The sequence below is a fragment of the Macrosteles quadrilineatus genome, unplaced genomic scaffold (genome assembly GCF_028750875.1).
Source record: "Macrosteles quadrilineatus isolate MER2022 unplaced genomic scaffold, UCM_ALF_1.0 Scaffold_655__1_contigs__length_40019, whole genome shotgun sequence".
NCBI classification, from domain to species: domain Eukaryota; kingdom Metazoa; phylum Arthropoda; class Insecta; order Hemiptera; family Cicadellidae; genus Macrosteles; species Macrosteles quadrilineatus.
Genome location: NW_026543248.1, coordinates 13,883 through 40,020, shown reverse-complemented (window position 1 = coordinate 40,020; position 26,138 = coordinate 13,883). Strand labels below are relative to the sequence as shown.

Sequence of the window (26,138 nt, the reverse complement as noted above, 5' to 3'; positions counted from 1 at the left end):
ACACTTGGTTTTAAGATACCTAAGACAATATAAAAAATGGTTATTAACATAAATACATGTAATAGGTTCATACTTAGAGAGAAAGTTTTGAAAAGAATGTTTTTCGCCAAAATTTTCAAATGATGTTTCGCATCATCCAACATCCAAAGCAGTGATACCAATATGCTGAAATAATTTTTCACAGGTAGATAGGATATGGTTATAATGGGGGAAAATAATTCCCTTATATAAAGTCAATGTATAACAAAGTTATAAAAATGTGAATCATTCATTGAAGTTTTGTTTCTATTCACCCTGTTGTTTCTATTCACCCCATTCTACGGCGTAAAATGGGGTGAATAGAAACACTTTTTGACTTTTAAGCTTCTGTAAAAACGATATTTTTAATTTTTGAATTTTCAACACTAGCTCATATTTTCGGTCTTGGATTCCTCTACTCAAACCAGTTATCAATTTTTTTTTCTTTTTAATCATTAAGCAGAAAAAAAATAAAATATGGCTGTTTCTATTCACCCCCGCACTTTGGGGTGAATAGAAACACTGTGTTAAATTGATGATTGTTGCTTTTCCCCACTTACCAGGGGCAATAGAAACATGAAATTTATGCTTGTTAGCTTAGTTTGTTGTAAATAAAAATATTTAAAGTTAATTAACACATTTTTTTATAAGTACGAAGTATAAAAACATCGTTTTCATAAACCCTTATCCAAACAAATCGGAGAACATAAATGACAATGGGTGAAATCAGAGTTACAAAATCTTACATAGAAACCAACTAAATGATGAGTAAAATCAGACAAATCTTCCTCAAAATACAACACTCCCTTAAATTTACAAGTTGTACACGGCTTGGGAGTTGGAAGCTGACGTACTACGTCATCGACTTTGAAGAGGGCCTCTTAATCTGTCTCTCAGAACTTGTTTGGTTTGCGCAATTTTCTTGATGAATCTTCCTATTTATCCTTCCTCGTCAAATTCAATAACCTTTGCAACATATAAACGATAGCAAGTTTTGTTTTTCCCCATTACTTTGACAATTCCATGATCATGAAGGGAAAACTTTGAAGACTCACTGATGTCTTGAGCTAGGTATGCTGGTTCTTCTTTATCAAATTGTTCGTCTTTGTCACTTTCTTCCAGTGAGAAGTGTGTGTGTGGAATCATCTTCATCTCTGGTATTTTTTTTTCTTTTTTGGGGGGTTTTCAGGTCAACCTTTATTTGCAACACTGGTTCCAAAAAAAGTGTTTCTATTCACCCTGGTTTTGCAAAATCATGACATAACCTAAATAAAAAATAAAATAAAAAAATATAGTTTATTCTAAGGCTAATCTATTAACACACTTGGTTTTAAGATACCTAAGACAATATAAAAAATGGTTATTAACATAAATACATGTAATAGGTTCATACTTAGAGAGAAAGTTTTGAAAAGAATGTTTTTCGCCAAAATTTTCAAATGATGTTTCGCATCATCCAACATCCAAAGCAGTGATACCAATATGCTGAAATAATTTTTCACAGGTAGATAGGATATGGTTATAATGGGGGAAAATAATTCCCTTATATAAAGTCAATGTATAACAAAGTTATAAAAATGTGAATCATTCATTGAAGTTTTGTTTCTATTCACCCTGTTGTTTCTATTCACCCCATTCTACGGTACTTAACACTTTAAATTTAAGTTTGAATGAGTTTAGTCAGGGGTGCCCACAAGGGGGGGCTGTGACGCAGACTGCGTCATTGAAATTCTTGGGGGGGGGGCTCAAAAAATTAAAATGGTGGGGGGTGGCTAAAGCTAATTGCAACAGTGTTCAACGTGACGACAATCCAAAATATATTACGAAGTCGCCAGATAGAAAGTGTATTAATTAATGACAATAGTTATATTATTGAATTCAATTAGTTAAAATAAGATTTTAGGATGGTTTCGGATTCGTGTAGAAAAGTTATTATACAAATTTAGCAAGACGTGAGATCTAAGAGGGAGCGCACGGGATGGCTCAACTGATGTGATAGATTAAAGATAACGTGTTGTACAGACACGTCCAGCTACACCGCGACTTAGCACAGAACGCTTTGTTGACATAAAGCTCGTTAAAATACAATCAAGTAGCATAGGCTACAACACTTTACACTATTGTGTAGGTACCTGAGTTAATAGGGAGGGGGAGTAATGAAACATACGGTTAATCCAATATAGTATAAAAACAGAATATGACAAATCCATTAAAACGCTGTAAACAGCCATTAACGTTACGATTTGCATTTTTATTAATGAAATTCAATATTGCAAAATCATTATTATTGTGCAATAACATTATTATTGTAAATTTCAAATCATTTAACTTGGTTAAGTTGTACAAACGGCAATGTTTAAAATTATAGCTAACTCAAACTCAACTAATAACTAGCCAAACACAATCCCCAGGCTCCCGGAGTTTTTATTACTTTTTTTAGTAATAAAAAAGTGTGAAATTATATTTAGAGATAATTAAAACACTCTTAAAAAAGAATATAACGAGAACAATCTTCCTGGATAGGGAGGCTAGATTGATCGTGAAAGAACCCCAAAGTTCTACGAGAACAATCTTGTTATTCTTTTTCTTTGTTCTACTGTTCTTAATAAGTCCTCTTCAATTCATACACAAATTCAACAAGTCGCCATATTTAGACCTCATTGCCCAATCACAGCCTTACTAAAGTTACCATGGTTACTAATCACAGTTTACTAAGCATTATATTGTCATCATTCCCCAGCTGTTGTATCTGAAACCTGTTGTAACTTAGCGCACAGCAGACAGACTGAGCAGACGATTGTTGGCGCAAGCGTTGTTTCCATTTCATTTTCATCAAAGGAGCTTTGATGTTTCTAAAGGGAGGGAGAGGAGATCGTTATATAGAGAAAGACGCTGACAATTCGTTAAGCAGAGGTTACGAACGCTATATGGATATTCTGGCAATAAAAAAATCCTTAAATTGAGGTGACTTATAAAACTGTAATTTTATTTATATAGAAAGATAAGTTTTTCAGTCCTGTACAACACTGAGTCACGGTCTTTTCCCGGTAATCAAAATTCAAGTACAACTTGATACACACAGAATCAATCATCCGATGGCTAGTTATTTAATAATTTACAGTTACATATAAGTACCCGTGATAAATCAAACCCGTTATGTAAGCCAAATCCACACGGTTAATAATCTTACTTGGTTATGGATTTGCTTACAAACGTGATCGGAAATGGTTAGGGCCTACACAGTATTTGTAAACAGCATCTATTATATTATTAAAGTGATACAGTCAAATTTTATGTAAACGGTTAAGGCCATTTACCAAATAAAAATATAGGCATATGGCACATCAAAATGAAGCTTAGAGTATGTAGATTTGCCGAAAACTATTGATATGGATTAACTTCCTAGGGGCTCTGCCCCACAGGTTGATTTCCAAAGGGCTACGCCTGACATGCTTCTAAAGTTTAGATTATTTAATTTAATTTAGGTAATGAAACAGCTGGTCAGTACAATGAACTGGTGTTTGTTTATTTACTCGAAAAACATGTTTGTGGCGCTTTATGTAGATTGAGGAGGGTTATGTTTGGGTTTAAAGAAAGGTTATACGTTTTGTAAAGTATTGCTGAAAGTTTCATTTTGTAATTTCTATATTAAGCTACATATAAAGAGGCTTGAGTAAAATTGAAGAATTATGGTAAAACATGTCATTTATGAAGCATCAATAAGAAGCAATTGATGCTATTGCTACACTAAGGTATGTTGTCATAATCTTTTGGATCCAATAACATTAAAAGTAGGGGTTTGAAAGTAAGTAGGTTTACACTTTTAAATCAGTTTATATTTTCATACTATATCATAGAGTTGTTGTATTTTAAAACACACATCAGCACCACTTTAATGGCTCTCTGGGTCACATTTTCTTCCCGTTGCAGCACGGGTATAGCAGCTTGTGGTTTATGTTTAAACACATCAGTGACAGCTAGTAAACAGCTGTTCGTAATTAATTCTATATGACGTGTTCTCTTAAGAGATTATTAGTATTTCATAAATGACGTATGTAGTAAACATGGAGAAAATAAACTAGAAAAATCACACAAAATTGGGGTTTGATTGTCCGTTATTTTATTTCCAAAATAGAGAGGCCATATTTTAATGGATATAAGAGGACACTCTTGCCAATCCTGTGGATACAATTAAACCATTAGAATCATAATCGGTACTCTAGTTTTCTTTAGAGTAGGCTGCGTAAAATGCCTTCTGGGCCGTGACAGACGGACATAAATTGAGATAAGACATGTTTCAACTTCTTTAATGTATAAAACGTAAAAATAACCCAAAATATGTATAATTCTGAGCAATGTACAGACAAAACTATAACTTTATTCATATAGATTAACTGGGTTTGAATTTTAAATATCTCAACAAATTTAAAAAACTTCTTTTATAGTTTTACAAATAGTGCTGGTCGGGGGAATAATGTTTCTCATTTGTTGTGTACATCATTCATGGTGGGGGGGGGGGGGGGGGGGGGCTGTTGCTCAATTGAGGGGGGGGGGGTGCGTCATGAGTCTAGGGGGGGATGGGCACCCCTGGTTTAGTTTGTCATAGTTGGCATAGTGGTTTCATCAATATATACATCGACAAGTGGTTCTAGTATCCACTTTCAGACCCTATAATTCTATAAAGTTACTGGTTTCTAAAGATTACTGATCCTAGAATCAGATTTGTTATTTTGTCAGGCTTTCAATTAATGAATCTTTCTAACAGATCAAGAAATGAATGAATGAATGGATGATTTACCATTAAATTTGCTACATGGTACAAATGTTTACAATTTTAACTATACCGTAACTATTAAGTTTTACAAACAAGTAATCAGGAAAACAGAAAGAAAAATTAACAAAGTTGTGAAATTGTTGAATGATATAGAAAAGAACTAACAAAACAAACATAATATAGTCCATGAGCCAAACCTAAAAATGACCTTAATTGGTACCACCTGGGGTGGCAAGTGCTATCAATGTTTTTCTTGCATATTTTTATGTGTAGATCAAGAATATATGTGATAGCAATGCATAAGTAGTAGCTTTATGTACAAAAAATTAGGTTTTATATGACAAAATTGAATTTTTTCTCAAAAAATTTAATTTTGTCTCATACATTGGTAAGAAGACACCAGTCAAGGTGGCACGTGCTATCAACGTTTTTCTTGTGTAGTTTTATGTGTAGATCAAGAATATATGTGATAGCAATGCATAAGTAGTAGCTTTATGTACAAAAAAGTGGGTTTTATACAATAAAATTGATTTTTTTCTCAAAAAATTGTATTTTGTCTCATTTGTATGAAGGTACCAGTCAAGGTGGCACATGCTATCAATGTTTTTCTTGTATAGTTTTATGTGTAGATCAAGAATATATGTGATAGCAATACATAAGTAGTAGCTTTATGTAAAAAAAGTAGGTTTTTATATAACAAAATTAAATTTTTCTCAAAAAATTTAATTTTGTCTCATTTATTTGTAAGAAGACACCAGTCAAGGTGGCACGTGCTATCAATGTTTTTCTTGTATAGTTTTATGTGTAGATCAAGAATATATGTGATAGCAATACATAAGTAGTAGCTTTATGTAAAAAAGTAGGTTTTTATATAACAAAAATGAATTTTTTTCAAAAAATTGAATTTAGTATCATTTATTTGTAAGAAGGTACCAGTCAAGGTGGCACGTGCTATTAATGTTTTTAAGGTATAGTTTTATGTGTAGATCAAGAATATATGTGATAGCAATACATAAGTAGTAGCTTTATGTAAAAAAGTAGGTTTTTATATAACAAAATTGAATATTTTCAAAAAATTGAATTTTGTCTCATTTATTTGTAAGAAGGTACCAGTCAACGTGGCACGTGCTATCAATATTTTTATTGTATAGTTTTATGTGTATATCAAGAATATATGTGATAGCAATACATAAGTAGTAGCTTTATGTAAAAAAGTAGGTTTTTATGTAACAAAATTGAATTTTTTTCAAAAAATTGAATTTTTTCTCATATATTGGTAAGAAGACACCAGTCAAGGTGGCACGTGCTATCAATGTTTTTATTGTATAGTTTTATGTGTAGATCAAGAATATATGTGATAGCGTTGCATAAGTAGTAGCTTTATGTAAAAAAAGTAGGTTTTTATACAACAAAATTAAATTTTTCTCAAAAAATTAAATTTTGTCTCATTTGTTTGTAAGAAGACACCAGTCAAGGTGGCACGTGCTATCAATGTTTTTCTTGTATAGTTTTATGTGTAGATCAAGAATATATGTGATAGCATTGCATAAGTAGGCTAGTAGCTTTATGTAAAAAAAAGTAGGTTTTTATACAACAAAATTAAATTTTTCTCAAAAATTGAATTTTGTCTCATTTGTTTGTAAGAAGACACCAGTCAAGGTGGCACATGCTATCAATGTTTTTCTTGTATAGTTTTATGTGTAGATCAAGAATATATGTGATAGCATTGCATAAGTAGTAGCTTTATGTAAAAAAAGTAGGTTTTTATACAACAAAATTAAATTTTTCTCAAAAATTGAATTTTGTCTCATTTGTTTGTAAGAAGACACCAGTCAAGGTGGCACGTGCTATCAATGTTTTTCTTGTATAGTTTTATGTGTAGATCAAGAATATATGTGATAGCGTTGCATAAGTAGTAGCTTTTATGTACAAAAAAGTAGGTTTTTATATAACAAAATTGATTTTTTTTTTCAAAAAATTGAATTTTGTCTCATATTTTTGTAAGAAGTTACCAGTCAAGGTGGCACGTGCAATCCATGTTTTTTTTGTATCGTTTTATGTTTACATTAAGGATATATGTGATAGCAATGCATAAGTAGTACCTTTATGTAAAAAATAGGTTTTTATATTTTAAAAAGGATTTTTTTCTCAAAAAATTTAAATTTTCTGATAAATTTGTTGAAAGGTCCCAGTCAAAGTGGCGGCTTGTGCTATCAAAGTTTTTCTTGTATGTGTTTTTATTGAGTTTTGTATGTATATCATAAACTTACATTATAGCATTATCTATGTAGAAGCTTTTTCTTAAAGAAATCATTTTAAATTTGAAAATATCAAAACTTTTGTTTGAACAACATGTTTTTGGCATGAAGATTGATTCAAAACGTTCCAATGAAAAATTGTTTAATGTAAATGTTGTTCTTTTGTCCAATATCTAAAACAAAGCATATTTACTTTTGTCCGTATGTCTTACTATTTATTCGCTATATGGACTGGAGTGCGTTCTGGCTCCATGCTTAAAAACATCATTGTATATTATATTTATATAATTATAATGTTAAGGCATTATATAGGGTATAACTGGTAAAGAACACAAGATTAGCTATTGAATTCTTTAATTATTTCCTTATTGAATATGTCAGTTTAAGCCCTTTACAGGTGTTTGGGTTAGAAATAAAGTAGTTTTAGTAATTTAATAAAACAGTTCCTCATATTCTTCTTCTGTAACTTTATCTTCATGGTTATCAGGTTGGTTTGTGCAAGTTGCCAATTTACAAAGCTGAGTGAACTTCAAGCCATTTGCTATGCAGGGACATTGGTCTTCTTTGCAAATTCTTTTGCAATCACATGATATCATTTCAATGACCGCTTGAGGTGCTGGAAGTCCTTCCATCCAATCAATTCCTATTTCGTCTCCTTCGTTTGTCTCCTTCACTAACCACCCATGCCCAATAGGGATTGGAATTTCATCAGTTTTCATACAGTTTTTCCAAACTGCAGTCTGGTAATTGGTATATGGTATCTAATAAATGGTAATAATAAAAATAACCTACTTTTTTGTACATAAAAGCTACTACTTATGCAATGCTATCACATATATTCTTGATCTACACATAAAACTATACAAGAAAAACATGGTTTGCACGTGCCACCTTGACTGGTACCTTCTTACCAATATGAGACAAAATTCAATTTTTTGAAAAAAATTCAATTTTGTTATATAAAACCTACTTTTTGTACATAAAGCTACTACTTATGCATTGCTATCACATATATTCTTGATCTACACTTAAAACTATATAAAAAAACATTGATAGCATGTGCCACCTTGACTGGTACCCTCATACAAATGAGACAAAATACAATATTTTGAGAAAAAATTCAATTTTGTTGTATAAAACCCACTTTTTTGTACATAAAGCTACTACTTATGCATTGGCTATCACATATATTCTTGATCTACACATAAAACTACACAAGAAAAACGTTGATAGCACGTGCCACCTTGATTGGTGTCTTCTTACCAATGTATGAGACAAAATTAAATTTTTTGAGAAAAAATTCAATTTTGTTATATAAAACCTAGTTTACGTACATAAAGCTACTACTTATGCATTGCTATCACATATATTCTTGATCTACACATAAAACTACACAAGAAAAACGTTGATAGCACGTGCCACCTTGACTGGTGTCTTCTTACCAATGTATGAGACAAAATTAAATTTTTTGAGAAAAAATTCAATTTTGTTATATAAAACCTAGTTTACGTACATAAAGCTACTACTTATGCATTGCTATCACATATATTCTTGATCTACACATAAAACTATACAAGAAAAACATTGATAGCACTTGCCACCCCAGGTGGTACCAAAATATCAATTGGCTCATGGACTAATAACTTTATAGTTTTGTAACTAGTTATCATTTGTCTGTGAAATCAGCAGACATAGACAAACTCTGCCTGTGTGTCTGCTGGTTTGCTAATATTTTAAATGACCTTTGTTTGTTAATTTAGGAATTTAAACTGGAGATGGAATCAAAAATGGAAAAACAAGAATTGTTTTCATTTTACATGAGGATGAATGATAATTCAATTTACTTTCAATACTTTAATACTTTACTTTGAAATGGCGACCACACGAATGTAGGAATGTAGGGTAGGAATATATTTCAAGCCAAGTATGAAAGGAGTGTAGGATGAGTGGTGTGATTGACAAGAAGTGAATGATAGATATAATAATCATTTATGTTGGAGCAAGTTTAACCATAAAGTTGGTTGTGTCGGCCAGGAGCTGAACACATGGCCTTTTGGTTGTGGGAGGGGGGGGGGCAGCACAGTACAAGGGTCAGGTCATAACACCTAGGCACACACACAGTTCTCTTGAATGAATTTTGAAACTTAAATCTTTGACTATTCAGTATCCAATCCTAAAACAGTAGGAAAATATTTTTCAGTATGAAAAATACACACAGCTGATTCTACTATGATCCATTTTACTGTTTACTTTGGAAAATACAAAATGTATTTCCAATGCCATCTAATGAAGGTGTTGAAACGTCTAGTTACATGGGCGTATAACATTTAAGAAAATGTGGTTTGTTCAAAAAAAGTTTTTTTTAGGAAACAGCACTATCAAAAGCTATGTTCTAACATAATTAACTCTTCCCCCGATTACAGATCGACAGTCTATCCGGGGGAATAATTCCATGTAATGTATTGTTCTATTGTACTGTTTGATTTTCGGAATAAGAGTATTTTGATTTGATTTGTTGTAGGCAAGTTTTTTTTTTGGGGGGGGGGGGAATGCACCTACAATATTTTAATTTTAAAAACATCCTTAAGTTAATGTTTCTAATATAATTTTTTTACAGTGATGTGGAAGATGGAGCCCGAAACAATAACACGTCCAACGGAGGAGATGATCTCCTCGTCATAGCGATCGTTGACTCCAAATCCACCGATCGTCTCACACATTTCTGCCGCCCTGGGGAACGGTCCATCCGATCTCCGACCGACTTGGCCGGACCTCCTCAGAGACAACTGTTCTGCAAAACTCACTCTGTCAAGACGAAATGTGTCTTAAAACCCGCCTCGGAAAATCATGTGTGTCAAACACCCGATGAAGAAGACGAACACATCCCGGCCAAACCAAAACCCCTGAAGCTTAGCGAGTTTTCAAAACAACAAGTGCTTGTGTTATTGACGTTAGCTCTAGGGAACTTTCTCAGTTTCTGTTCTATGTCTATCCTGGCTCCTTTCTTTCCCAAAGAGGTAAGATAGAAAAGGTAAGATGGCACCTTCGTCGATTGAGTGGTTTTTGTAAATGGTTGTCACAAGTTTATGTTACACTGTGTTGCAGTAAGCTGTTTGTTTAAAAAAATAGAATTTGATTGTTGGTGATGATTAAGTGAGTTTTCAAGCAGCAAATTGATATCAAGGTAGAAAATTTCAGAAGGGGGAAATTCAAAATGTTAAGGAGATTATAAAAGAAGGGGTGTGGGGGTGTGAGTTTATTAAATTCATCTTTTTGCTGAAGAACAGTTTTTATTAAGTTTTGTTTGGATAAAACCCTTGCTGCTTAACCAATCCTATTCTTTGGTTGATTTTTAATTATTTTTAATTTATTTACATCTTTCTACCAAACCATTTGTAGGCTAACACTTTGACTTCATTAAAATAAAATAAAATACACCTTTATCAAATAGAAATATCCTGTACAGTTTCCTCAACATAAATAAAATATTACTATTCTATATCGTAGGAAAGTTCCATTGACTAATCAACTGACCTATTCCATGTGAATTGGAAAGATAAGAGATAACTAGGTACAACAAACAAATCATTTATTTACTGTTATATTACTTTTTAGGTTTTTAACTTTTGTGTGTTGAGGACTAAAAGGTTCAGTAAAATTGAAGCCCTTGAACAAAAAATAACTATTTTTAAATTGTAAGTTAGTTTTCCATGTAAATTTACCATTAATAAATTCTAGTTTCTCAAGATTAGAAATTATCCAGTTTACTATGTCAAACAACCTTTAAAGGCAAGAAATTTAGGTTATGCGGATGAAAATATACATTCTGGTAGCAGGACTCTGAGTGGTAGGTGTTCTAGAAAAAGGTTACTGTATTAAGAAGGTTTTCAAGTTTGATCTAAACAAATCTGCTGCTTTTTTATGGTTTTAAACTGGACAGAGATGTTCTCGATTGTTGTGTTTTGGTCCAGGCTACGGAAACATTTGATTTTAGGTTCACAAGTTATGATCTTTGTATCTTACTTTCATTATTCATTCATTTTGGTTCCATCACTATCTTCATTTTAAATATTATATTAAACACACTTGAAACTGTCTGTGTGACAAATATTATAATCTTGATTAAATGATCTTTTCCAGGCAAACCTGAAAGGAATGGATGTATCACTTTCTGGGCTAGTTTTCAGCTTTTATGCTCTCATCGTCTCTCTCACCGCACCATTTTTGGGCAAGATGGTAAGTTGAAGCCATTTCTTTTAAACACTAAGTTACTTCTCACTTATTTGTGGACTAACTTCAAAGTTTGAGGGGTCAAAAAAGGTCTAAATTTTTAATTTTGCAATAAGGTTTTAGAATTTAAAAGTTCTTACTCTTTGGGGCGCAAGGCGCTGTCAAAGGTCGATTTTTCCCTAAAAGAATTACATAGAACAAAAAAAAAAACAACTGTTTATAAAAAGAAACTCAGCATTTTTTTGGTAGGTAGTAAATCAGATGTTTGTAATATCAATAAATATATTAATTGGTATCAAGAGGCTATAGACCAATGCAAATCTATCTATTTATATACCGTAATACACTAAGCTGATTTTGATGATTGGCCCTGATCTGTAGTTTTGCAAAGTGGTTTTCATTTTCCGAATATTTAGGCAGGAGCTTCTCTCAAAGTTGAGTTTCCTCCAATAAGGTTAGCTTGGGAGAATATGTTGCTTTTAAATATTGTTTCTGTTTTGTTTTGATTTTGTTTTTATGTTTTATTGACAGTTAATAACGCAGCTCATTAACATGTCTTGTATCAATTAATAAAATTTAAGATTTAAAACCATCATAAAGTTTTGTGATTTTTGTTTTATATTCTTAGAATTTTTAGGGAGGATGGCATTGGCAACTCTGTCCTGGGTTTTCTTTAGGTTCTTTAGTTTGGGCATTTTCTTAGGCAATACCGAGACTTGAAAATGAACCTAAAATAATTCAATTGTCTTCAGTTACCTAAGATTGGTGCCAAACCTCTTTACATCTGGGGTCTCATGCTAGCAGCAGCCAGCAATATTCTGTTTGGGTAAGGAGATTTTGTTTGTAAATCTATTTAAGGTGCAGTGTTGAAAGAATTAATTGGTTTTTCTCATCAATATTTTGATCTTTATATTTATTTGACCTTTAATATTTTTTCTGTGTTTATTAACTGTACTGAATTGGTATCAAATGAAAGCTCTTAGGTACTGTTGATGTGTAGATTTCTACACAGGCTGAAATAACTCCCTTAGGCTACGCTTTATTGCCTCTTAAAAGCGCCTATGTCAATTTGATCTTTATATTTTTCTTTCAAATTTTTGATTTACTATTATTAAAAGATTATTTATCAATACTGTGATTTTTACCCTTTAAAATTACCAAGATAATGTTTAGACTAGAACAGAGTTAGTTCCAATTACAGTAATATATAAGTTTCCCACCAAAATGTTCTGGTTATAATAAAAAAATTTACCTTTGTTGCTGTTGCCTGAGTTCTTTTAGGTAAGAATTTTGTGTCACCAATGCATTCGTCCACCTGGCATCTTAAGGGATATTTTTGAATTCATTTTCTTATCACTAACACTATAGACTATAACTACAAAAATATTTACACACATACTCAAGGTCACTAGTGTGGTCGTGTTATCCGATCGACCTGACCACGATACTATAATGACTGTGTGTGAGTAAAAATGTTTGTAAATACAGTCTAGTCTAGGTGATAGGAAGGTGAATTCAAGAAGACCCTGAAGACACCTCAAGGTGGGGAAATGAATAGGGGGACACAAACACCTTACCTATTAGAATGTGTGCAACAACAATAAAGGTAAAACTGATATAATTCAATTTCTTGATACTAATGATAAAAATATTCAAACTTGCATTTGGTTATAATTCCAACAATAAAAAAGGTTATATTTTCAAATAATAAAATAGTTTTTTTGTTTGTTTGTCAGACTTCTTCCTCACATAATGGATTACACACTTTTCACAGTTATGGCTTTCTTAGTCCGGGGAATGGAAGCATTGGGCGCAAGTGCTTTCTCTACTTCAAGTTTTGTCTTCATCGTGGAGACTTTCCCCGACAACATAAGTACGATATTGGTGAGTTGAAAGATAAAAAAGTCAGTGTGTGTGTATGTGTATCCATATGTCTAAATGTGTACAGAGCTACAGACCACACTTGAGGTAAAAATTTTATGAAAATCTGTACCTATGTGAGATTTATAACCTCCTGATCATCTCATGTCATTCTACGACCCTCGCAAAATCCCATCCAGTTTGTTTGGGTTTTCTAAAATTTTATAATATGTCTAACATCTGTGTTGAATTAAATATCGAAATGATTAATTTAAAAAAACAAATACATATTTTGGTGCATCCCTCCCCTTCTTTGTATTAGGTTTCTACTTAACCAATTAATTTTTTGCAGGGTGTAATGGAGACAGTAATAGGTCTAGGGATGAGTGTAGGACCAGCGATAGGAGGAATATTATACTCGGTAAGTACCACATACTTCTTCTTACTACACTTATATTAAATAGACAAAACTGTTATTAATTTATAAAGCTATACTTGTGGTAAGTAAAAAAAAAATTGGATATCCACTCTTATATTGCAAGTACAGTACCAGTGTTTTGCAAAATGTTTTTTCAATTTCAATTTGTATTAAACAAAATATTTATAACAAAATCATCCATACTTCTAAATTTATTTTTAAAATAAACAATTTATTACACAGTAAAACCACATGTTTGAGCTGATGTTTGTTATTTCTTGATTGCTCAGTAGGATTTTGACCTGTAGATAACATGTTATCCAAGTTTCAGGTCAAGTTGGTTTAATCACTGATGCGTTTTTATAACTCACTGATGATTTTGCTTAAGTATCAATAAATGTAGCAAATAGGAATTTTTTTAATGATGAATAATTGTTTGCATCTTTCAATCACTTCCGTAGTGGTCTGTAGGTTACCACCCTGGAAAAAGTCACAAGCTTTTTAACCCTCCGAGCGTCACTCGTCGAAAAATCGACGCGCGACACACTTTGTGTAGTGTCACGCGTTGATTTTTCGACGCACGAACATCGTTTACGGCGAAGGCTCTATGACTGACTGAATCGGATTGAACTGGATCAAGTTAGGTATCGTTCTTTTCGTTATATTCTACGCTTTCTCCAGAGGTCTGTCTCTAAGCGCTTTATGTTCTCCGAGCCGATCGTAATTGTAGCAGACAGCTAACGTGCGTTTTGTAAACAGCTAGTAGGTTACCCTCGGACCGATGACTGATGTGTTTTATTACGTTTATCATTGTTTTAGTGTTAAAAATCAAAAGTAGTGATATATATTGGGCCCAAAAGGTACCTGTGACATGCAAGGAAGAGCCTGAACTGTAAAGAAATTCATAATGCACAGGGCAAAAGGTCTTCCTCCACCATGAGCGTTGTAGTTTATGAGGGAAAGGGGCGGAGTTGGACTTTGCCCTAGACACCATCACTTTTAAAAGTGTCCTTGAATACTTCCTCTGTACCTTACTTCTGTGCCTAATTTAATCCTTCAATATTTCTGTAAAGCTGTTAATTATATTTTGTCTACATTCCAGATTGGAGGGTTTGGTCTGCCATTTTTCATTCTTGGAGGGATTATGTTCATTGTTGTGCCACTGGATATATGGGTTCTTCCTCCAGCTTCTGGTAAACCACCCTTAAAAATTGAAATTTTACATTATTTTATTGTTGTTTTAATATCTTTGGAGGTACAAACTCCTATGTATGCATATCTGCTGTAGGAAGGTGAATGTAGGATTTCTACCAAGGGGACATTCCGTCGCCCTCTTACTTTAATTGGAGTTCCCAGGAGGGGGGTGGGGGGAGAAGATAATTTTTGAAGACACAGAGGTGTACACAGAGGAAACACTTTTGGGGATTGAATTCGGAAGGGAGGGATATTAATATTATTACCAGTAATGAAAGGGGAATGTAATTTTCTCTTACTCATAACAAACATAGCTTAGCCAATACTTTTGTAGACAAACATTGAGGAAAGACAAAAAGCTTGGTTATTAATTTATATATTATTATATCTAATGTATAAAAATGCATACCTTGGTTCCCAAATTGTTTATCCTCCTACTTTAGCGCTGATCCAAAAAAATATTGTACTGATATTTTTGTTTTTACTTTTTTCAGCTGAAACAAAAAACAACCCTTCAGGATCTTTTTGGAAGCTTGTTAAGATCCCAGCTGTGTTTGTTGTTTCTATAATCATTGTAATCAGCTCTAATGTTTGGTCATTCTTGGACCCGGTGCTGGAACCTCATTTAGAGACGGTAAGTATCAAAACAAGTAGAATAAATCAACTTCTTTCAAACAAGAATATGTAAAAATTATTAAAATGCGTTTTTAGGGAGTTGGGTTGTTTTTATGAACTTTCACTCATGATGAGGGAAAGAGCTAATATTTGTAGAGAACTCATAGAAACATAGTTTCTAATGGATTTTGCCATGTAGCTGTCATATGCCGCCTCTGTATGCATGTTCCAATCGTAAAACATATTATTTGCTTTCAATGTGTCATCCAGACAAAAAAAATGTCGCAGAAAAGTATTAAATTAGCACTGATTGATTATGTGCTGTGCTCCTTTAGTTTGCTCAGTTGAAAATGAACCCCTGCACTGACATGGTGAAAAGATAAGTCTTGATTTCAGCAGACTAAGCTATATAGTGGTTTGTTTACCATCAATAACTATTTTAAGACGGACAACTTTTACAACTTTTTCAACTGATGTTACAACACAGAATCATCTGTCTTGTTGTGGTTCTTGTTATGATTGTTGTTCGTGTTGCTTATGTTGTTGCAGTTCTCGTTGACCAGTCGGCAGGTCGGGTTTGTGTTTCTGTTGTTCTCCTCAGTCTACGCAGTGTTCAGTTTGTTCTGGGGTTGGTTGGCTGACAAGCTCAACAATCATTGGTCCATGATGGTGGTAGGCCTGGCTATTTCTACTGGTAGCCTGCTAGTGCTTGGTCCTTCGCCCCACCTTACCTCCAAGCCTAAGTAAGTTCCAGTTATAGTCATGCTGGTCTAGTGTAAGAGCGAGTGACTTCAGTCCCTGAGGTCCTGTGTTCAAATTCTGCCGATCACCAACAGATTTTATCTACAAAATAATAATGCTGCAGCCCCTAGGCCTAGTCTGAAGAACTATGATAAACAATACTTGGCTAGAGCCTATACTGTCCTACGACAAGAAGAAAAAGAGTACTTTACTGCCTTTGATACTGTAGAGAAAATAAACAGTATCACAAACTGACACATACTTTCTTCCATTAGCTTATCAACAACCCTAGTGATAATTAAGCTTTGCGTGTAACTGATATTCTACGGGGGAAATGACAAAAGTTGCAATAACTTTGAACCCTAATTTTTATAGCGTTGGGGGTTGAACTGTTTTGTTCAGAGTTAAGGACCATACTAAATTTTAATCAAAATCGTTTGAATAGTTTTTGTGAAAATATGATCTTTCATTGTCGTTTGATGGGTTTTCATTGGATAATCAAATCACCATTAAAAATTTGAATACAAAAAAACACTTGGAATCAATATGACTTGTTTATGGAAATATTTGATTAAAAATCTAATCAGACAAATTGAAATTTGGGCAATGAAAGTGTGCAGGTTTGCTGGGGCCCGGGGTGTTTTAATTTGTTTAAGACCAACAGTAATAGTAAATTCATTAAGTTTAAATATTCCTTACAGTTTTGAAAAATATGTATAAGTCCAAATAATTCACCTAGTTTTTAAATGCCTCTAACACCACAATTATATAACATGACTCATGAATTTTACATAATCTGAGAATGATAAACACAAAATAAGTCAAAGTTCAGGGATTTGAGCAGATTGAGAAGGCAAATGATTAGAAATATTTGTAATGGTTTTAATTATTGATTCAACACAGTTCCAAATGCATGATTATAATGTGTTTAAGCTGAAAATCACATAATTTTTATTTAAGCTTGATGCTGCTGCTGTATTGTGATGAAAATTGAGACAAAACATCCTTGAAAAAAAAAGGTCTTTGGAAACGACGATTTGTCAGAAGAAAAGTACAATTTCTCCTTTGTTTATGAACACTAATTTAATCCTGTCGACAGAACAATTACTTTTTAATAGAGAGTTGTTACTTCATTTCCATAAATGTTACCTTGGAATGAATTTTTACTATTAAAATTCAAAATATTCCAACATAACATAACATTCTATTCCAAAATATTTCCTTTCATATAAAATTGCTTGTAAAATTTACTGTTGCAGATTTAGCATTTATAATATGAAATGTTATGTTGTAAAAAATCATAACAATCATCACTAGAATAAAGTCTAACGTGCACATTGATAACAATATCACTTACGCTGCTGTTATGTAAATAACAACAGTCTAGACTTGCAGACATGTGAAATCAGAAGTTGATAAAAACTAATAAATTTTAAAAATTGCATGTTTGTGTTGAGGAATTCGAAACTTTAGGAGTCCATCAGCTGCAATTAATTCATTCTTACTGTTAGAAATTCAAATTAAGAAGTAGAAGCAGTAGATTTCTTAGTAAAGGGATCCCTTAGTAGATTTGTCATCCTTATGGAACAGCTGAACACGATTTTATTGTCAGTTCTGTCCAGTGCACTGTAGAGGTTGTGTTTTGTTTACAATTTGTTTCTTGTTTATTTCAGTCATTTAAAACCTAGTTTAACCAAATAAAACGATCTAATCATTAACAATAACTCGTACCCTAGTTATGTAACCTAACTGTAAAGCACAAATCAAGAAATTAACCCTCAAATAATAGAATCAAAATTTTGTTGACACTACCAGTGTCACTGTATTGCCCAGTGTCACCATACATGAACTAGACACAAAAAACGAGCTTTAAATTTTACATTGGGATGAGAAGTCTACTTGTGTTGGTTAGTCTATGGTAGAAGGTAAAAACCTACAAGAAGGCATAGAGTTAGATCTGTAAAAATGGAGGAGCAGACGTCTACTCATACTCCCTTGATGGCCAAAACTTGTTTTCAGAGTTGAAAATGAAATCACACAAATTTGATAAACAAATCTTAAATCTTATAGACGGGATGGAAAAAGTTTTTAAACTTTCTATAACAAACTAAGGGTACGTCTAGAGTGCACGCTGATTCAGATTTAGATTTTCGGCACGTGGTTAATCTGAGTCAGATATTTTGTTGGTGGTCACAGTGGAAGCAGGAAATACGCCGCCGGTACTGACTCGGTTAGCAAAGAAGCAAGTCAGTCATTGTTTTGGAATTGTCGGATGAGGAATTAACTGAAACTGTTGTGAAGATACAGCCAGTGAAAAATTGTTATGATATTATATATATCTTTTCCCATAGGAATCATAGAGCTTCTTTCTATATTGCTTTGAATGAAGCCCGAAACCACCAAAACTTATTATTAAAATTGGACATCGTATTATAAGAAACTTTTGTAACCTAAAAAAGAATTTTCCTGAAGGGCGTTTAGTGGTAACCCTAAAAGTAAGAATGAAAAAATTTAATATTTTACTATAAAATCAAAATTTATTAAATCAAATAGTATGCGTACGAGCAAAATCTGAATCGGAATCTGAAACCAGAATGAAGATTTCATTCCGGTAAGCAGGTGGCTGCGCGGGCTTGCAAACCAGCAGCCATTACGGTCACTTCCATTCAAATGCAAGTGCCATTCCTCCCCTGGAAAATCTGAATCGGCGTGCACTCTGGACGTACCGTAAGACATTTAGATTGATTTTAAATGTTAACGTTTGTCACAGCGCCCTCTGGGTGGACCTGGTAGCGCTGTGTGTGTTGGGGATATCAGTGGCTCTGACTCTGATGCCGACCTATCAAGCGATTCTCAACTTTGCAGTGTAAGTACCTTATAATTGAACCACTAGTTGGTTTATTTAAAAAATACATAAACATTACAATGACTAGAACTATTAGAATTTATAATGTAAAAAACAGCGTTTGACTTGTCAAAATTACATTATCCAAAGGGCAGTGGCTGAACAAGGATCGATACCAGACGGTGGCTAAGGGGTCTGGTGGGAGTTCACAGTTAATCTATGCTATAAAATACAATTTTATCTAGTGTGTGGACATCCGAGGGGGGAGCTATAGCTTCTTTTAGCCTCTCTATGGATCTGCCACTATCAAAGGGTGTTAAGCTACAAGTTGTAGTATAACAGCTGGTATGAATTGTGTTTAAAATATTTGTACTGTACATAAATGTATGAATCATACTTATTTTGTAATGTGTAATGTATACACTGTGATTTGGTTAGGGATCAAATTGATCTTTCATCCAACTATACATTTGTGCAATCTTTGTTAGATAATTTGGCTAAAAACAAATAAAAAGGTAGGCAAAGGTATAAAAGGTAAGCAATTTACTTACGATGAAAGTTTACCAAGGAAAGATTAAATGTCAAAATGATGTTTTTCTAGGGAGAGAGGTCTGAAGAGACACGTGACTACTTACAGCTTGGTTGCCGGAACTTGGTCTTGTATGTATTCTTTGGGGTAAGCAAAAAACTAAGTTACAGTATTTAATAGCATATTTTGTACCTAGGGCTGAAAATGAGGTTTTGCCGGGTCGAGATAGTTTTTAAGTTCGAGACAAAGTCGAGAACTTAAAAGATCTAGAGCTGCAAAACCATTTCGGTCCGTGGTACAAACGCTATTTTTCACCACTATACCCTATCACCACTATTCACCATTATAGTAATGCACACTGATAGTCAACACAACTACAACTTTAAGTTTATGTGAAGAAATAATTTGAGGAATCAGAAAAAATAATAATGAATAGTTGCTAGGCATCGGTGATAATAAAACAATTCTATTGCAATTTGCAATGCTATGGATACTGATTGTGTATTTAATATGCATTCATGTTTTAAGAAAGTAAGCGGGCAGCTGATTTTGCTGCCCTAGGGATGTAAAAACCTGCTCGGTCCCCAAATGACGATTGCAGCTGGCATGGCCAGCAAAACGTAACTTTCAGCCACATATTAACGTATGTATGTAAAACAGCTAAAAACATCATAGTGTGGTGAAAACATATGAATGACTAGTGTAGTGAATATAGTCAGCAAGTGATATACAAAACAGCTGTAGATACTGCTACACGAAAGCAGCGAAGTAATGACACAACACAAAATAATGTTTGAAAACTTGTAATTCACCTGAACCATGACTCACCCTACTATTTGTAAAATCTGTCAATTAGAAAAACAAATAAGCTTGAGTGTTTTTGAACACCTTTATAAAGCCTTGAACACTTCATGCACTATGATTATTGCAAGAACAGTTATACATGCCTTTGTTAAATTAATGTGTGTAGATTAACTGTGTGAAAAAAGTGGGTAGACTGATGAACCTAGGAACCAAATCAGGCAACTCTTTCACTAAACCATTTATGACTCATAACAAGTGTTAACTTAGACTTCAAATACGCTCACTTTTTTCTTAGATTGTATTTCAGAGAATTTTCATTAAATAAAATATGTTTTCAGCGAAATGATTGGACCAACAGTTGGAGGCTTTGCTCTACAGAACTATGGGTTTCCCATTTTAACAACTGGGATGGCTTATTCAACTTTCATCATGGTAAGAGTTCCACTATCAAGTTTAAAACTCTGTTAGTGTCCCTTGCCATTTAAAAATTTGATGTTCTATGTATTTTAAAATTTTTACCATGTGTTCAACTAAATTTTTCACCTATTTATCCGTCAATTTCTTTTTGTCTCCTTTTAAGACCATTCCATACAATCGTCACTTTAGTAGTGTACTAAAGTGATAAATCTTTTGCTACAGTAAACTCTCGCTCATCCGGATCGGCCTTGTCCGGACTCCCGATAGTCCAGATCGGCAATCGTGATTTTTTTTAGCGGCACAGTACAGTAGAAGTCCGATTATCAGAGCAAAACGGGACCGAGACTACCTCGAATAATGAAAAAAATCGGATAACACGGCGGTAAAAATTATTACCGGTGGAAGTGCATATGCCCGGGCTATCATTACTGTGGACCTGGAACAAAATTCGGCCGAAACAAATACAGTATTACCGGTGGAAGTGCATATACCCGGGCTATCATTACTGTGGACCTGGAACAAAATTCGGCCGAAACAAATACAGTATTACCGGTGGAAGTGCATATACCCGGGCTATCATTACTGTGGACCTGGAACAAAATTCGGCCGAAAAGATGATTACCGGTGGAATTGCCCGGGCAATCATTACTGTGGACCTGGAACAAAATTCGGCCGAAAAGATTGTTACCGGTGGAATTGCATATGCCCGGCTATCATTACTGTGGACCTGGAACTAAATTGAAATACGGCTATATGTACAGTACTACTGTGTATTTGCTCGACTCTCGATAGTCCGGATTTTTCGTATTCCGGACCGGACGTCCGCCACATTAGTCCGGATGATCGAGAGTCTACTGTACCTGTAATCTGGAGCACGATTGGGTTACAAGATGATGGATTATTGAAATTATCCTTATATCGGGTGTTTCAAAATGAATATCAAAGTTTTACTTCTTTTTAACTCTTATTACACTCAACTCGCTGCTGTAAATGACCCAAATAAAAAAAACATGAAAAAACAGATCAAATCAAATTATATGATAAAAAATCCATATGTGATTGCAAATAATTTTACCTCTATCAAATGTAATTTGTTCCAGATGGTCATCAGCCTGATATACTTCTCCTGCAGACATTTCTGTCCAGCAGAAGTGGAGAGTGAAAAGAGTACCCAGAAGAAGCCACTACTGGAGAACCCAACCATGTACTACGGAGCCTGTACTGACCAGTGTGTCCTGACATTGGCTCCAGTCTCACAGAACAGCATGGCCTTCTCTGTATAACCAAGAGTGGTATGTAAATTGTCACTTAAAGTAACGACAAACAATTGTAAGATATGTAGCATCGAAATGTATAACCAACAATTATGTACTAAGCAACTAATAGTAACCGAAAGATTCAGGAATTTGCAGTTACAAAGGTTAGGCCTACTTACTCAATTTTATGCATTCAATAACTGACTTCTAGTGTGCTTTCAACAGTACAAGTCCTGAAGAAAGATACAGGATTATTCTGTTTTTTTGTGTGTATAGCCACACTAACATTTTTAAAGTTTTTTTTGTGAGGTATTGGTTAAAATACTGGTCTTATAACTATCTACTAATGCTGAGCTTTTGGAAGATAGAATCATTAATTGATACAATTTATTGATAGCCGGATGAAAGGCTTTCTAGGTGTGGAAAAGTTCATACTGCACTTGGAATCGAGCCGTCGACGTTTAGATTTAAAGGCGAGCACTGTAATCATTTGGCTACACATACACTTAAATTATCATGCATTTAAAACGTTCGCTAAACGCTACCTATCGCCACATATTTCTGACTCTCAAGTCATTGGCACAGTTCGAGGTATACATTTTATTATTACACATAGACCGGGTGTCACTTGGTTAACAGCTTGCAGACTGCGGGCCAGTGATGCAGCAAAGTAAAAATATAGTTTTGCCAACTATCATATGACGTCACTAATCATCATATCCACAAACCAAGTGACGCACGTATGCGAAAGACATCCTTGTTGACCGCTGCAGAGAATTCAGAACCATAAAATAGAATGTTATGAAGATATAGGCTTTCTACGAGGGTCGTCTCAAAAGTAAGTTACACCTATTTCCAAAATAAATAAAAAAAGCCAAATTTGATTTGAAAAGGGTATATTTTAAAAGATACATACATAGACTATTTTTCTACGCAATCGCCATCTTTTTAAAGGCATTTTTGATAACGTGGCAACAGTTTTTTTTAGTCCAGCATCATACCACTCTGCCGCCATTTTGGTTAGCCATTGTTCCACCTCCCGTTTCAGTTCGTCTTCGTTTTCAAAGCGCTTCCCGCCTAAATGCCGCTTCAACTCCGGGAAGAGATGAAATTCACTCGGCGCCAAGTCAGGAGAGTAAGGTGGATGGCCGAAAACATCCCATCGGAAGGATTCCAGAAGGTCTTGTGTTTGTGTTCAGCATCAACCCTTTGCTCCTTATGCCTTTCTGAAAGAAGGCGTGGCACCCATCTTGCACAGCCTTTTGACAAACTGAGATCGTCCGAAATGATTCTGTGAAGCGACGCACGACTAATTTCAACATTTGGAGGAAGCTGTGTAATGATTTCATCCAATGTCAAGCACCGGTCGGTGTCAATGACCTTGCGGACATCTTCAACAACAGTCAAAGCGCGGGAAGTGGACGGGCGGCCACTTCGTTGTTCATCGTGTAACGATTTTCGTCCATCAATAAACGATTGACGCCAGCGGGAAACCATTGGCCTAGACATCACATTTTCACCATAAACACTGCACAATTCTCGATGAATTTCACATGCATTTTTATTCTTTGCAGTCAAAAATCTAATTACTGCACGGATTTCACAATCGGCGGTGGGAACAAGTGGTGTCTCCATGATTGCCAAAGCGATACTGGAGGGGTGAGTGCCGTAGGCGGCCGCGACGTTTACAGTGTTGCCACTACATCCAGACGAAAATTCCCCGCGACTCCCAGCTTTCTAGCACTCGACGCTGTGATTTCAAACAAATGTGTAACTTACTTTTGAGACGACCCTCGTAATAACCTTCTTTTCATTAAACTTATTTATTGTTTTCAAACTAATGTCATTGACACCAGAATTAATATTTTACTTGGTCATAAAATGCTTCAATCAAAATTATTAAACTATAAGAAACTTGGAGAACAACCACACTTTTTTAGTGTCAGTAAAATGCAGGTAATCAACCCAACTTTACTCTAAAATATGTTTTAAACTTTTTTTTCTTACTGCAAAATTTTGTTCAAACTAAATAAAAAGTTTTTTTGTTTCAGGTTTTGATCCTACTACGAAGACTGCACAACTGCTTGTAAATAGCTGTACATAGGATACTACTTCTATTTCACAGTCAAGTATCATAAGTTAACAATTCCTCCTAAGGTAGAAATGATCTGAGGCAGTACAGTATTCTGTAGCATTACCGAATGTGATAGTCATGTTCTGAATACTTATTTTAGTGTAAAACTTAAGTGTTAATTGATTTGTTAAGTTTAATAGTTTTATTTCTTCATTGTTACTCCAAAAGGTAGGTTAGTACTTAGCTTTCAACTTCAACCATAGAATTGTCATAATTTGGAAAGTGCTAATCAAAATCTTTGAAAATGCATAGTTTTAGTTTTTAAACTTTACGATCCCTCTTACCTAAATAAGAGTTCAATTTTAAAATAAAAATTATTCACAAATCTGTTTGCGGTACTCACACCCAAATCAAATTAAAGCTTCTATGAGTCAAAGTAAGATGTATTAAGTGTTAATTTAACTATAGATGTTATTGCTAATGAAAATTATTTAATAAGATTCCAATAAGTGTTCACTGTAAACATAGAATCAATAAATAAATGTTAAGTCCTGTTAAAGGTGTTTGATATTTTTTTATCCTGGGATATTTCTTGACTTTAATCTTGAGAAAAGTTAAAAAATACAATACATTACATAAGATTTTTTGTCATTTTTATCACCGGAAAACTTATGGCAACAGTACGGTATATAATTTATCACAGTTTCCCGTTTGACATCTACGTTTTGTGAAATGTTTAGAAGGAATTTGGAAAAAAATTAAATTAATAAAAACATATAGACTCATTAAACTACCAGGGCAAATTGAATGTGACTATGATGAAACATGCTATGTAAATAGCAAAAATTGTTTAAAAGAAGGAAGATTTGAATAATAATGAAATAGAGAAAGCCGATATATAATCAAGGGTTTGCATACAAATTTATAAAATATTAACAAACACTATATTTATTTTATAAAAATACCAGGACAAACATAACATCTTGCAAGATATTAAATACAAAAATTGTGATGATATTTTTTGTTCAAATAACATATTGAACACAATCAATAATAACTTTGTAAACATCCCTTCTCACTGAATAAATAACTTTCAACTTAATAAATAAGAATAGGAAATATGTTCTTACAAAAAACTTGAATGACTGAAATGTTTATTAATTAAAATCAAAATTTTAGGAATATACAGTTAACAGTTACAATTGTGTATAATATTATGCAATTGAACCTCATTAAAAAATTGTAAAAATTGTAACCTCATTAAAACTTTTAAAAGGTCAATGTTAACACTCTTTTATTAAAAAGTAAAATTTACCATTCCAGGTTTCAGTTATGTTATAGTTATTTATGTAGGATAATATTTATTCATTTGTGCTTTTTCGCTATTTAAGAGTTGCCATTTAATGGAATCCAACAGTTGTTTCAAATCTCAGTTAGATTCTTAAGAAGCTAAATCTAGAGAATCCAACAACTTTTTTACAATAATAAACAACTATAAAACACAGTGAAAATAATCCTCACAGATATCTACATTTAAGTATCCTAAATCTACTTAATTTTTATACTAAGCTATTGCCATTGGTGCAAAAATACTGATATTTGATTCACACGGCTATGCCGATCCTCTAAAACCTCCTACTAAGAAACTTTGCTTTTATTGAAACATAACTTCTCAATTCTCTTCACTACTGCTCTCGGACAGTCCAGCTTCAGGTTTGATCTGTCTCACGTTCCTCCTCTTCTTCACTTTCCTTTGCTTCTTGAAAATCTCCACTGCTGCCTGCTTCCTCTTCAAAGCTTCCAACCTGTCTTTCTCTCTCTGAGGAATCACTTCTGGTAGTTTCCCATTGACAAAATTCTCGTCAATGTCCAGAGAGCCTCTCCCTCTACCAGCTGTTTCACTCGGCCTCGCCTCTTCACTTTGTCCTCTCCCTCTCCCTCGTCCCCTTCCTCTTCCCCGACCGCCTCTCGGTTGCCTGGGCCGAGGTTGAGTAGGTTCAAAGTCTTCACCGCCTCCTTCAAGTCTATTCACAGCTGACTGAACTCTTCGACTCATCTGCTCTCGGTGCGCCATTATGTTCGGGACAGCTCCGAAAAATGTATGG

General features: G+C 33.9%; 1 protein-coding gene across 1 annotated transcript; it reads left to right on the top strand.

Moving 5' to 3' along the window:
- Window positions 1-9,662: 9,662 nt before the first annotated feature.
- LOC128982578 (MFS-type transporter SLC18B1-like) lies at window positions 9,663-24,582 on the top strand (the record flags this gene model as incomplete). The annotated part of the gene is made up of 13 exons (XM_054401536.1): window positions 9,663-10,067; window positions 11,191-11,286; window positions 12,033-12,106; window positions 13,017-13,164; window positions 13,493-13,561; window positions 14,661-14,751; window positions 15,247-15,386; window positions 15,917-16,110; window positions 18,879-18,974; window positions 19,555-19,629; window positions 20,625-20,718; window positions 21,804-21,995; window positions 24,011-24,582. Coding segments are annotated over 12 exons (1,665 nt in total), but the record flags the coding sequence as incomplete, so codon positions are not given.
- Window positions 24,583-26,138: the final 1,556 nt, after the last annotated feature.